Here is a 14,222-nt window from a genome sequence, read left to right on the forward strand (position 1 = left end):
TTGTTTGTGCACATGTGAGTCATCACAAGCACCTTACCTTAAAGGGTTAGTTTGCTCACCCTAATGTCATTCCAAACCTGTATAACTTTCTTCCATGGAATAAAAAATGAGAAAATTTGTATACTCTGGTAATATTTTTCCATGCAGTTGCAAAATAGTGGACTGCAAAAAAGACAAAATGCACCATATACTGTAAGTATAGTCCATATTACTCATGCGCTATATACACAAGCTGTTGAAGTCATATAGCTTTGTGTGATGGACAGGCAGAAATTTAGGTCATGATTCACTGATAATCTTGACACCCTCCCTTGCTCTCCTTGTCACGTTCATGAAAGTTCATAAGAGTTCATGTGAGAAGTGCCGATTCATCAACAAATCTTTCTTTTGGGGGGCCTGGGTAGTTCAGCAAGTAAAGACGCTGACTAGCACCCCTGGAACTTTCGAAACCAGGGCGTGCTGAGTGACTCTTGCCAGGTCTCCTAAGCAACCAAATTGGCCCGGTTGCTAGGGAGGGTTGAGTCACATGGGGTAACCTCCTCGTGGTCACCATAATGTGGTTCTCGCTCTCGGTGGGGCACGTGGTGCGTTGTGCATGGATGCTGCGGAGAATAGCGTGAAGCCTCCACACGCGCTATGTCTCCACGGTAACACGCTCAACAAGCCACGTGATAAGATGCGCGGGTTGACGGTCTCAGACACGGAGGCAACTGAGAGTCGTCCTCCACCATCCGGATTGAGGCGAGTCACTACGCTACCATGAGGACCTAGAGCACACTGGGAATTGGGCATTCCAAATTGGGGAGAAAAAATCTTTCTTTTGAGTGTGATATTTACAATGAATGAGTTGCTCTGCTTCACAAAACCAGTCTGAATGATTCGTTCATGAATTGGACTGATCCGGGTCTCAAGTTCAACTTACTGACTCTATGATACAGTCACAGGAGCCAACAGCTTTTTGGAGAGGAGGATTATCAGTAAATACCGACTTACATTTCGGTCTGTTCCTTACACAAAGCTATCGTATGGATTCAGAAGACCTATATATAATGCACGAGTTGTATGAACTACTTCAGTGATACTTTTTATGGTTCTTTTACAACCTTTTAGAAGCTTGAAAACTCCAGCCTCCATTCTGTTTAGTTGCAAAGAAAAAATGACCATTACATTATTCAAAGTTTTCATTTTTTTGTGTACCCTGAAAGAAATAAAGTCATGCAGGTTTGGAACAACATGAGAGTAAGTAAATAATTAAATAATTAAAAATTTTTGGATGAACTGTCCCTTTAACCCTTATGTTGTGTTCCGGTCATTTTGACCCAGGTGACTTTTTTTTCTTTTTTTCCGTACAATTTATTTATTTATTTATTTTTTACTTTATCCAGTTGGAATAACATTACATCACTTTGTTCGCATATGGTATCTGAAAACACAAAAACAATTTGGACCATTTTCTTTAATTTTATTTGTTTGTTTGTTTGTTTGTTTTATTTAACTTTGTTACACTTGTGTTACCAAAAATATCCGGCCATTGGAAATGAATGGATTAGACTACAAATTACAGAAATATTAAGAGTTCAGGAGCATCCCAATCCTTTAGATGAGCATATATGTGGATGTGTGTTTGCACACACAAATTCCTCAGACATGTGCACACACACACAAACACACACACACTCACTCACTCACTCACTCACACACGCACACACACTCACTCACACACACAAACACACAATGTGTGTTGTGCACCCTTTTGTGCATCGTCTTTCCATGTACAATGTTTGAGGAATATTTCAAGATCTACTTATCATATTAAGTTGTGTTTGGGAATCGGGATAGTCTGCTGTAAGTTACGATATGTCGTTGTCTATGTTATATGTCTGTTTCAGGGAGTAATAAGGAAAAATGTGACAAAAAGCCACTCCTGTTTATTACATTTATGTGTGTCAGTGGGAATTTCATACACTAATACTCACTGTAGATTGGCCTCTGAGTGAAAGAAATTTGCTCATTGCATTCTACTAATTGAGACCTTTCCCATGATATATAACACATGGCTATCTCATCTTTTTTTATGGCTTTACCAACTCTGAATATAATTATTGTGATAACTAATTTGCAAATGATTCGAACGAAACAGTTCTTATTTGTCAGCCCTCAGCGAATTAAAAAGCATTCTTTAAGAACTGGTGGGATCAGCTATATGCATTGTAAAGTCCAGATTCTAGGTTTTAAAATGATGCCTATTTTGTTCAGATTAAGCAAGTGGTTATTAATTATTATGTAAATATTAAAGACTAATCATTTTTTTATTTTTTATTTAGGGTCTTGGTAAATGAGTTAACCCACATACTAATGGAGACACATGTGCTAATGTGGAGAGGTTAATAAATACCAGCTTGCCCAAGGCTATCACTACCTCAAAATAGAGAATTTGTGAAGAATTTGCAAAAAGCAATCCTGACAAAATTAAATCAAGCTCTAGTTTGTTTTGTGTTTGGCTAGTGAAAGAACTCATTGCACCATCTATTAGCTATTTAATCATTTGGAAAGATTCTAGCTATCAGATTTAACTTTGAAGGACACGTTGCACCAATGTTACGGCAATGCTACACCAACGCTGGCATGATCCGTCAGGTGGCTGTAGGTACAGAAGAGCAGGTGGCTGCTGTCTAAGCATTTTAAAACCCTTCTTGGTGAGCTCATGCTTTTAAGGTTTACTCCTGAGTGTCTGCCATCAGGGGGGAGAAAACAGCAGGGGCAACGCAACACGAAAAAACACGTCCCAGCCTACCTGTTGCCATATGGTGTATTGGGCACAAACAGATAAGAAGGTGTTTAGTTTGGTTGGTTCAGCAAATCTGGATAATTACTGATGATTGGGTGGGGGGTGGTCAAAGGTTTCTTCAGGGCATCTGTGCTGGCAAGATTTGGTCATAATTTTGCTTAATAAAATAGGGGAGAACTGGACTAGTTGTCACACTGCTCCAACAATAATTTAAATCCAAAACCATGTGGTTAACGTTTCGACTCGTGTAACGAGTCTTCTTCTGAACAGACTTTTGACTCAGCACCTTACAAAGTTTGTTTTTGGTGTGCGTGTGTACATTACACAACCTCATCATTGTATGTTTGTACTGGTAGTCTTGTTCTATCTTTCCCCATTCATGAGGATGACTGCACAAACATAATACCATCTAAACCTTTCTGTGTATGCTACTAATCCCATCAGCCTTGCATAACCAGTTTGTATTGCCTACGTGCTTGAATGTAAACATGGACACCTCATCTGACCACTGGTGGTGGGCCTTAAGTCACCATTAGCCATTCAACAATGCACAGTATCAAACTGAAAACCAATAATCACAGTGGAAGACAGTTTCGAGCTAAAATGCAGTAGAGTGTGTTGCATCCATCACTAACAAACCTATTTCAATAAAATACAAATCACAAACTGTTTTGATTCTCTAATCCATTTAAGATTGTGGACAAACCAAGAGAAATGTTACATTTATATGAATAAATAGCATATCATTCAATACCGAAAAGGATCTTTAGAAATATTAGCAATCTATTAAAGTTCCAAATCAGTCACTTATGAGGTTCCATTTCAGTTGATAAGGTAAACATGGACTGCACAATAAATAAATACATTTAAGAATTTAGATATATATAGTTGGTCAACTTTAAAGCCTGAACACATACACTGGCGGCCAAATGTTTGGAATAATGTACAGATTTTGCTCTTATGGAAGGAAATTGGAACTTTTATTCACCAAAGTGGCATTCAACTGATCACAGTGTATAGTTAGGACATTAATAATGTGAAACATTACTATAACAATTTGAAAAAAAATGTTATAACTACTTAAACTACTTCAAAGAATTCTCATCAAAAAATCCTCGACGTGCAGCAATGACAGCTTTGCAGATCCTTGGCATTCTAGCTGTCAGTTTGTCCAGATACTCAGGTGACATTTCATCACACACTTCCTGTAGCACTTGCCATAGATGTGGCTGTCTTGTCGGGGCATTTCTCACGCACCTTACAGTCTAGCTGATCCCACAAATGCTCAATGGGGTTAAGATCCATAACACTCTTTTCCAATTATCTGTTGTCCAAAGTCTGTGTTTCTTTGCCCACTCTAACCTTTTCTTTTTGTATTTCTGTTTCAAAGTGGCTTTTTCTTTGCAATTCTTCCCATAAGTCCTGCACCCCTGAGTCTTCTCTTTACTGTTGTACATGAAACTGGTGTTGAGCAGGTAGAATTCAATGAAGCTGTCAGCTGAGGACATGCGAGGCGTCTGTTTGTCAAACTAGAGACTCTGATGTACTTATCCTCTTGTTTAGTTGTACATCTGGCCTTCCACATCTCTTTCTGTCCTTATTAGAGCCAGTTGTCCTTTGTCTTTGAAGACTGTAGTGTACACCTTTGTATGAAATCTTCAGTTTTTTGGCAATTTCAAGCATTGCATAGCCTTCATTCCTCAAAACAATGTTTGTCTGATGAGTTTCTAGAGAAAGCTGTTTCTTTTTTGCCATTTTTGACCTAATATTGACCTTAAGACATGCCAGTCTTTTGCAAACTGTGGCAACTCAAAACAAACACAAAGACAATGTTAAGCTTCATTTAACGAACCAAATAGCTTTCAACTGTGTTTGATATAATGGCAAGTGATTTTTTAGTACCAAATTAGCAATTTAGCATGATTACTCAAGGATAAGGTATTGGAGTTATGGCTGCTGGAAATGCGGCCTGTCTAGATTTGAACAAAACAAATTTTTTTTCAAATAGTGATGGTGCTGTTTTTTTACATCAATAATATCCTGACTATACTTTGTGATCAGTTGAATGCCACTTTGGTGAATTAAAGTGGCAATTTCCTTCTGAAACAGCAAAATCTGTATATTATTGCAAACCTTTGGGTGCCAGTGTATATAATATAATGTTATAAATAATAACAAAATATGTTACATATAAATGCAAATAGCAATGTTATATTGTTATGTAATAAGTGCAATGTCACCCTGCCTGATATCTATCAGAAAATATATAACAATCAGTCTAAGCTATTATTTAAATAAAAAAATATATATATATAACGATTGTCTGCAGTTGCAGAAGCAGGCAGGTGACGCAATGTTCCACTGTGCTGAAGTTTATCGCTTGATGTCGCTAGTCTCTGTACTGTGAAGTCGCTAGTGGGCGTTCCTACTGCTGTCGCTCTAACGTTATTGTTGGACTGCAAGTCTAGCCATGTCTTTTGAAAATATGATCACAGATGAGGCATTTTGCTAGTAAAACTACAAATTCATTCTAATTTAACAAGGAATCCGTTGTCTTGTCCCTAAAAATGCACATTCTGCAGGGAGAGTGTTTTTATATGAACTGCAGCAGTGCTCACATAACCTTAATAAGATGAGCGAACTATCAATGTACGAATCAAACTCACTCAGACTGCTGACAGTTTATTTTTTTACGTATCATTTTTATTATATCCATGTATGTGGTTACAGACGAATCATATAGAACAGTGAAATCGCTCACAGAAACTTTAACTTCTACTCTGTCTTGCTTGCACTCGACCCCATTATCTCAAAGGAGATGGATGACGTGAGCTCCACTGACACCAGTGGTCGCTGCCGCTCATGCTGTCGCAAGTCGCTGGAAGTCGCTGTATGTGTATACGGGGCTTCAGAGTACTTAAAGTCCCTGTGAAGTGCCTTGACAAGCACAGCTTACTTTACACTGTTGACGTATTTCCTACTGAAAAATGAATTTGGGGTGGGACTTGTTGAACGGCTCATGACATTTAAAAAAAAATAGCCAATAAGCGCAGTCATACAGACACACACACACATACACATTCCTTAGACTAATGTGCTGCTTTTAGAGAGTGAAACTGTACAGAAACTGAGCAATCTCAACCTAGATCGGCCGCTTTTCCACTGACTTGAGATCTGAACAGTGACCAAACTGACCCTGTTACAAACAAAAAGAGCGCAACGCAGACTTTACTAATGATGAGGCAGGAGCTGTTGTGCAAGTCATGAAGATGAATGAGAAACAAGCGAATACAAGATATCAATGTTTTGAATCACACTAAATAGAAAGAGCAAAGAACACTTACTCGTAATGTACATCCCAAGAAACCTCTGAAAAACGGCTGCATTAAATATAAACTCCAGACACTTTCATCGCGTCTAACTCCCGCGAGCGCGTCCAACCAGAAGTGATAGTCCCTATGCCCTATTCGCTTCAAAGACAATTACCCTCCAAGTGATACCTCATTTAAGTTCTGCTTAGCACTTTAAGCAGTTTTAACTAAACTGACACAGCAACAGTTCAACTGTCCTTACACTTGTTCACCTGGAATACTTTAAACTATTCAAATAAATTAAGTTGGACCAAACTGAATAAAACCCCATTAAACTGAGTTTGACAAACCCAAGTTAAGTTACAACAACTATTGTACACTGATTTTACATAATCCAACTAAATTATGTTGACTGATTTAAGGCACGGTCACACATACCTTCTCACAGCAAAGTTCCACGGGGCAAAGAGACGTCATGGGCAGATGCAACTTCCTATTGGCCAACACAGTGAATTCGCCCATCAAAGTTCTTGAACTCCACACAAAATCTGCAATGAGAAATTCTTTGCCACCAGAAGTCCATTGCGAGTAATGTACGATCGCATGGATTCCTAATGACATGACCGTATTTCGCTCATGGAATTTTGCATTGCGAAAGTATGTGTGACCGAGCCTTTAATCTGAATGAAAGACATTAAATTGCTTGTAAAAACGTTCACAAATTCAATTCAGTTTAATGAATTAATTTTCAAGAGTGTTGTTCTGGCCAAAAACAAGCCATTTAGACAGGAAGAGACTGTCGGGCTGACATTTCAAGCAGCCAACCACAGATTGTTTTGTTTTTAAGTGCCATTTAGAAGCAGGTTTATCTAAAATATTTCATACCACAATAATTGACTGACGTCCAAAAATTAAAAAATAAATAAAACATAAACAAATAATAATTCCAATAATGGAAAGGCAGTCTCTGTGAACAACTGTACAGAAAAAAAATAGCACGTAAAAATGAGAATAGACTTTGTGATCAGAAGTTTTGTCCATCCAAAAGTAATAAATACTGATTATTTCACAGAATATCTCAGAAACAAAGCTGAATAAATTCTGCTGGTGGATATCAAGTTTACTTCCTTTTAAGTGCCTCAAACAAAACTCTGAGTATCTTTCGAAGACTTAAGGCCACTACCTCAGCAAATTGTGGCAAATGATTAGCTTAGTGCTTCCTCAAAAGTGCTTATTCCATCAACGCAGTACCATGTAAACATGACTTGGTTTCCAGGCAGAAAAAATTTAGCTTGCCAGAACTTTGTTACATCGGTATCCCTATTCTTTAACTTTAAAAAAACAACAAAAAAACATGCATACCAGTTAACAGCTTAAGCATTCCTCTCTAATGTGAGCATTGGACTTAATGGAGGAATACTGTATTCAGAGCTTGGCTGATTTAAAGTGGCTGTAGATGTGAGCAGAGTCACATGCCTGGACCTTACACTGAGAACACAGATCCACCAGATGGATGTGAATGCAATGAACACACAGAAAACAAAGAAACCTAGACTGAGTACACAAAATGTACTCAATACAGATTGTGTACACAAATATAGTATAAGAAACACTTTACGTACATAGTCTGTACAGACAGAATGAGTGCCGAGTGCCTAGATTAACAGTTATTTTCTCCATCTCTATTTCTCTGTGCTACACACACACACACACACACACACACACACACACTATAAGTGATACAGCTGGCTCCTCTGACCTGGTCGTCCATTTTGTGGGCTATTATAGTGGCTCCTTCCTCCAGTTCAGCATCGTTCAAAGGGCGAATCCGCAGGGCCACCTGGAAAAGTCAAGTCAATTGTATTTCTATAGTTCTTTTTACGATACATACTGTTTCAAAGCAGCTTAATAGAAAATAGTGCCAATATATACAAACCTCACCAATAACAGACCATTTATCTGAACTTGAATGAGAAAGAAAACCATATATTTCAGGATAATAAAGAAGATGCAGTGATAATGTAAACAAATGGGTAATAACTGATGGGAAAAGGGAATTGATCAGTAATAAAATACATAGGTTCATACAGCAATATTTTTCACTATTATTACCATTATTATTATTATTATTACCGGTATATAAAATATGGCCTACAAAAGTTGCATATCTGCCCCACATTTAAACTACCTAAAGCAGTTGAATGATGTCTTACAGTGGAAGAAGAGAAATGGAACTTAAACTGCGCCTGTGAATAATTAAGAGGGGGGCAAAGATCAGCAGAAAACAGTATTAATCTCCCTGAGAATCTAAATATAACAAGTGTAGACACTTGCAGATTTACAACAGACCACATCTATTGTCAACAGCTCAATAAATATATATATATATATATATATATACAGGTGCATCTCAATAAATTAGAATGTCATGGAAAAGTTCATTTATTTCAGTAATTCAACTCAAATTGTGAAACTCGTGTATTAAATAAATTCAGTGCACACAGTCTGAAGTAGTTTAAGTCTTTGGTTCTTTTAATTGTGATGATTTTGGCTCACATTTAACAAAAACCCACCAATTCACTATCTCAACAAATTAGAATACATCATAAGACCAATAAAAAAAAACATTTTTAGTGAATTGTTGGCCTTCTGGAAAGTATGTTCATTTACTGTATATGTACTCAATACTTGGTAGGGGCTCCTTTTGCTTTAATTACTGCCTCAATTCGGCGTGGCATGGAGGTGATCAGTTTGTGGCACTGCTGAGGTGGTATGGAAGCCCAGGTTTCTTTGACAGTGGCCTTCAGCTCATCTGCATTTTTTGGTCTCTTGTTTCTCATTTTCCTCTTGACAATACCCCATAGATTCTCTATGGGGTTCAGGTCTGGTGAGTTTGCTGGCCAGTCAAGCACACCAACACCATGGTCATTTAACCAACTTTTGGTGCTTTTGGCAGTGTGGGCAGGTGCCAAATCCTGCTGGAAAATGAAATCAGCATCTTTAAAAAGCTGGTCAGCAGAAGGAAGCATGAAGTGCTCCAACATTTCTTGGTAAACGGGTGCAGTGACTTTGGTTTTCAAAAAACACAATGGACCAACACCAGCAGATGACATTGCACCCCAAATCATCACAGACTGTGGAAACTTAACACTGGACTTCAAGCAACTTGGGCTATGAGCTTCTCCACCCTTCCTCCAGACTCTAGGACCTTGGTTTCCAAATGAAATACAAAACTTGCTCTCATCTGAAAAGAGGACTTTGGAACACTGGGCAACAGTCCAGTTCTTCTTCTCCTTAGCCCAGGTAAGACGCCTCTGACGTTGTCTGTGGTTCAGGAGTGGCTTAACAAGAGGAATACGACAACTGTAGCCAAATTCCTTGACATGTCTGTGTGTGGTGGCTCTTGATGCCTTGACCCCAACCTCAGTCCATTCCTTGTGAAGTTCACCCAAATTCTTGAATCGATTTTGCTTGACAATCATAAGGCTGCGGTTCTCTTGGTTGGTTGTGCATCTTTTTCTTCCACACTTTTTCCTTCCACTCAACTTGCTGTTAACATGCTTGGATACAGCACTCTGTGAACAGCCAGCTTCTTTGGCAATGAATGTTTGTGGCTTACCCTCCTTGTGAAGGGTGTCAGTGATTGTCTTCTGGACAACTGTCAGATCAGCAGTCTTCCCCATGATTGTGTAGCCTAGTGAACCAAACTGAGAGACCATTTTGAAGGCTCAGGAAACCTTTGCAGGTGTTTTGAGTTGATTAGCTGATTGGCATGTCACCATATTCTAATTTTTTGAGATAGTGAATTGGTGGGTTTTTGTTAAATGTGAGCCAAAATCATCACAATTAAAAGAACCAAAGACTTAAACTACTTCAGTCTGTGTGCATTGAATTTATTTAATACACGAGTTTCACAATTTGAGTTGAATTACTGAAATAAATGAACTTTTCCAGGACATTCTAATTTATTGAGATGCACCTGTGTATATATATATATATATATATATATATATATATATATATATATATATATATATATATATATATATATATATATATACACTACCGGTCAAAAGTTCTGAAACACTTGACTGAAATGTTTCTCATGATCTTCAAAATCTTTTGATCTGAAGGCGTATGCTTAAATGTTTGAAATTAGTTTTGTAGACAAAAATATAATTGTGCCACCATATTAATTTATTTCATTACAAAACTTAAATTTAATTAAAAAAAAAATTAAAAAAGTTTTTGTAATTGATGACTTGTACCAAATAATAAAGAAAAGCAGCCAATAAGTGCCCAACATAGATGAGAACTCCTTCAATACTGTTTAAAAAGCATCCCAGGGTGATACCTCAAGAAGTTGGTTGAGAAAATGTCAAGAGTACATGTCTGCAAAATCTAGGCAAAGTGTGACTACTTTGAAGATGCTAAAATATAACTTATAATTTATTTTGGATTTTGTTTAGTCACAACATAATTCCCATAGTTCATTTATGTTATTCCATAGTTTTGACTTTACTATTATTCTAAAATGTGAAGAAAAAAATTATAATAAAGAATGAGTGTGTTTCAAAACTTTTGTATACTTTTGTAGTGTGTGTGTGTATATATATATATATATATATATATATATATATATATATATATATATATATATATATATATATATATACATACAGTATATATGTAGTTATTGTATGAATACAATCTAAAAACTCTAATAACACATCTATAAAGTGCATATAGAATGCAGAGAGTATTTAAACAATATATATTTAAAAATACACACATACACTCACTGGCCACTTTATTAGGTACACCTGTACATCTACTTATTCATGCGATTATCTAATCAGCCAATCATGTGGCAGCAGTGTAATGTATAAAATCATACAGATATGGGTCAGGAGCTTCAGTTAATGTTCACATCAACCATCAGAATGGGGAAATAATGTGATCTCAGTGATTTAGACAGCGGCATGATTGTGCCAGATGGGCTGGTTTGAGTATTTCTGTAACTGCTGATCTCCTGGAATTTTCATGCATAACAGTATAGTTTACTCAGAATGGTGCCAAAAACAGCAAACATTCAGTGACCCATATCTGCATGATTTTATACATTACACTGCTGCCACACGATTGGCTGATTAGATAATAACATGAATAAATAGACCTACAGGTGTACCTAAAAAAGTGGCCGGTGAGTGTATATACGTTGAGGTTTATGGCTGAACACAGTCTGAAAAGTAATATAGGTGCATAGGAAGGTAAATAATATAGGCTCTGCATATTTAATAACAAGCACTTAGTTGCTGGCTGAATACAGTCTTTAAATTCTAATGGGCACAAGTAAATGCAGACATGACAGTTAGTGAGTTAATGTTTTTTGGGGAAAATAATAATTCACTGAACTTACAGTCAGCTGATGATCCTTTGATTCACCTGTGTCCTTCATCTTAATGTTTTGATAGCCCTTTGCACGGTTAATTGTGAACTAAAACATACGCGTTACATAAGGAATGTACAACAGACACAACGCTATCATGACTGAAGTAACAAAACGCGACGCATCCGCAGAAGAACGCGCTGAATTAACCTGCGCTGTCAACTCTCTCTAATATTATAAAGACACTGTGCGGTCAAAACACTGGTCGTGCGTCTCTGTTAAAATACGGTGGAGTCATGTCCACGCCTGAGCAGGATGTGTTTCTCCGCCCACACTAAACCTGCGAGCGTGTGTAGTTGTGATTCTGATGTCTCTAGAGATCAGCAGCAGTGATGTGCGCACTGAGACGCATCCTTCACGGCTGCGATGCTTCAAATCCAGGTGGGCAGAGACTCTCTCACTCTGGGGTTAACAGCGACACCTGCTGGTTAAGCCTTGTCCTGCAGTTTTTCTTCTCCAGCTCTGTCTTTAATTAAGATATTTGGATATACCGATAATATTATTTTTTTTTTATAAAGACTATAATTATTTTAATAATAAAAAATACATACGTTCTGTTTTTAGTACAAATATTAAATGTATTTATTTATTACTCTAAAAACATCAGCTGATGTAACCATCAATAAGGCTAAATCAATATATGTTCTTTACACCTTGAATATATTTGAGAGTACACATCTTAATAATTGTTTTTAATTATTTTAATGTTAATTTTTGAATCAGCATGAATATATTTTAGGTTTTCATTTAGTGACTAGTAAAATTGTTCAGTGACTGTGACTTCATTCAGTCATGAGGTTATTTTTTATAGAAATAACAAGAAAATTTTATGCCAAACTACTTACTGTTTCTTCATCATTATTGTACCAAGAATTTCATCTTTGTAATATTTTTTTTCCTTCATTATGATTTCAGGATTTTTATAACACTTTGACATTTTTTACTTTATGCCCCGCAAAAAAATATAGTCCAAAAATGAATAAATAAAATTCAGAATTAATTCAGAAGTTGAAACATGTTAATAATGCAAGATGTGTATTCAAGTGAATTCATTGGCTGTATGATTTACACTTTTAATGTATTTTTGAATAAATAGATCTGTACACACACACACACACACATACAAAAATAAAAATAAAAATTAGCATCACATCAGTGAGTTGCAGAATGCCCATATTTGAAGATCTAAGTCATATGTGGGAGTATACCATATATATAATGCTAGAATATTTCCAGTTGGATCTAACTTCAGTGAAAATTTGTCTGTGTGTGTGTATATATATATATATATATATATATATATATATATATATATATATATCGAAGTCCGAAGTTTACATACACCTTAGCCAAATACATTTAAACTCAGTTTTTCACAATTCCTAACATTTAATCGTATAAATCATTCCCTGTCTTAGGTCAGTTAGGATCACTACTTTGTTTTAAGAATGTGAAATGTCAGATTAACAGTAGAGAGAATGGTTTATTTCAGCTTTTATTTCTTTCATCACCTTCCCAGTGGGTCAGAAGTTTTCATACAGTTTGTTAGTATTTGGTAGCATTGCCTTTAAATTGTTTAACTTGGGTCAAACCTTTTGGGTAGCCTTCTACAAGCTTCTCACAATAAGTTGCTGGAATTTTGGCCCATTCTTCCAGACTGAACTGGTTTAACTGAGTCAGGTTTGTAGGCCTCCTTGCTCGCATTTGCTTTTTCAGTTCTGCCCACAAAATATCTATCGGATTGTTATGGCCACTCCAATACCTTGACTTTGTTGTCCTTAAGCCATTTTGCCACAACTTTAGAGGTATGCTTGCGGTCATTGTCCATTTGGATGACCCATTTGTGACCGAGCTTTAACATCCTGGCAGATGTATTGAGATGTTGCTTCGATATATCCACATAATTTCCCTTCCTCATGATGCCATCTATTTTGTGAAGTGCACCAGTCCCTCCTGCATCAAAGAACCCCCACAACATGATGCTGCCACCCCCATGCTTCACGGTTTGGATAGTGTTCCTCAGCTTGCAAGACTCACCCTTTTTCCTTCAAACATTACAATGGTCATTATGGCCAAACAGTTAAATTTTTGTTTCATCAGACCAAAGGACATTTCTCCAAAAAGTAAGATCTTTGTGCCAATGTGCAATTGCAAACTGTAGTCTGGCTTTTTTTATGGTGGTTTTGGAGCAGTGGCTTCTTTCTTGCTGAGCAGCCTTTAAGGTTATGTTGATATAGGACTCGTTTTACTGTGGATATAGATACTTGTATACCCGTTTCCTGCAGCATCTTCACAAGGTCCTTTGCTACTGTTCTGGGATTGATTTGCACTTTTCGCACCAAACTACGTTTATCTCCAGGAGACAGAATGTGTCTCCTTCCTGAGCGGTATAATGGCTGCGTGGTCCCATGGCGTTTATACTTGTGTAATATTGTTTGTACAGATGAACGTGGTACCTTCAGGCATTTGGAAATTGCTCCCAAGGATGAACCAGACTTGTGGAGGTCCACAATTGTTTTCTGAGGTCAAGCAAAGAGGCACTGAGTTTGAAGGTAGGCCTTCAAATACATCCAGAAGTACATCTCCAATTCAGTACACCTCCTATCAGAAGCTAACTGGCTAATTGTCTTAAGGCTTGACATAATTTTCTAAAATTTTCCAAGCTGCTTAAAGG

The 14,222-nt window shown here is 37.0% G+C and overlaps 1 protein-coding gene across 1 annotated transcript in view; it reads right to left on the reverse strand.

Moving 5' to 3' along the window:
* LOC127427314 (kinesin-like protein KIF19) overlaps positions 1-11,825 on the reverse strand; it is a 66,513-nt gene extending 54,688 nt beyond the window's left edge. The window contains exons 1-2 of the mRNA XM_051674845.1: positions 11,519-11,825; positions 7,859-7,939 (exon numbers count right to left, since the gene is read on the reverse strand). Coding sequence (XP_051530805.1) covers positions 7,859-7,939; positions 11,519-11,557 — 120 coding nt within the window. The 5' untranslated portion in view covers positions 11,558-11,825. The remainder of the gene's footprint in view (positions 1-7,858; positions 7,940-11,518) is intronic.
* Between the last annotated feature and the right edge of the window lie 2,397 nt (positions 11,826-14,222).

Source organism: Myxocyprinus asiaticus, chromosome 36, assembly GCF_019703515.2.
Source record: "Myxocyprinus asiaticus isolate MX2 ecotype Aquarium Trade chromosome 36, UBuf_Myxa_2, whole genome shotgun sequence".
Taxonomy (NCBI): domain Eukaryota; kingdom Metazoa; phylum Chordata; class Actinopteri; order Cypriniformes; family Catostomidae; genus Myxocyprinus; species Myxocyprinus asiaticus.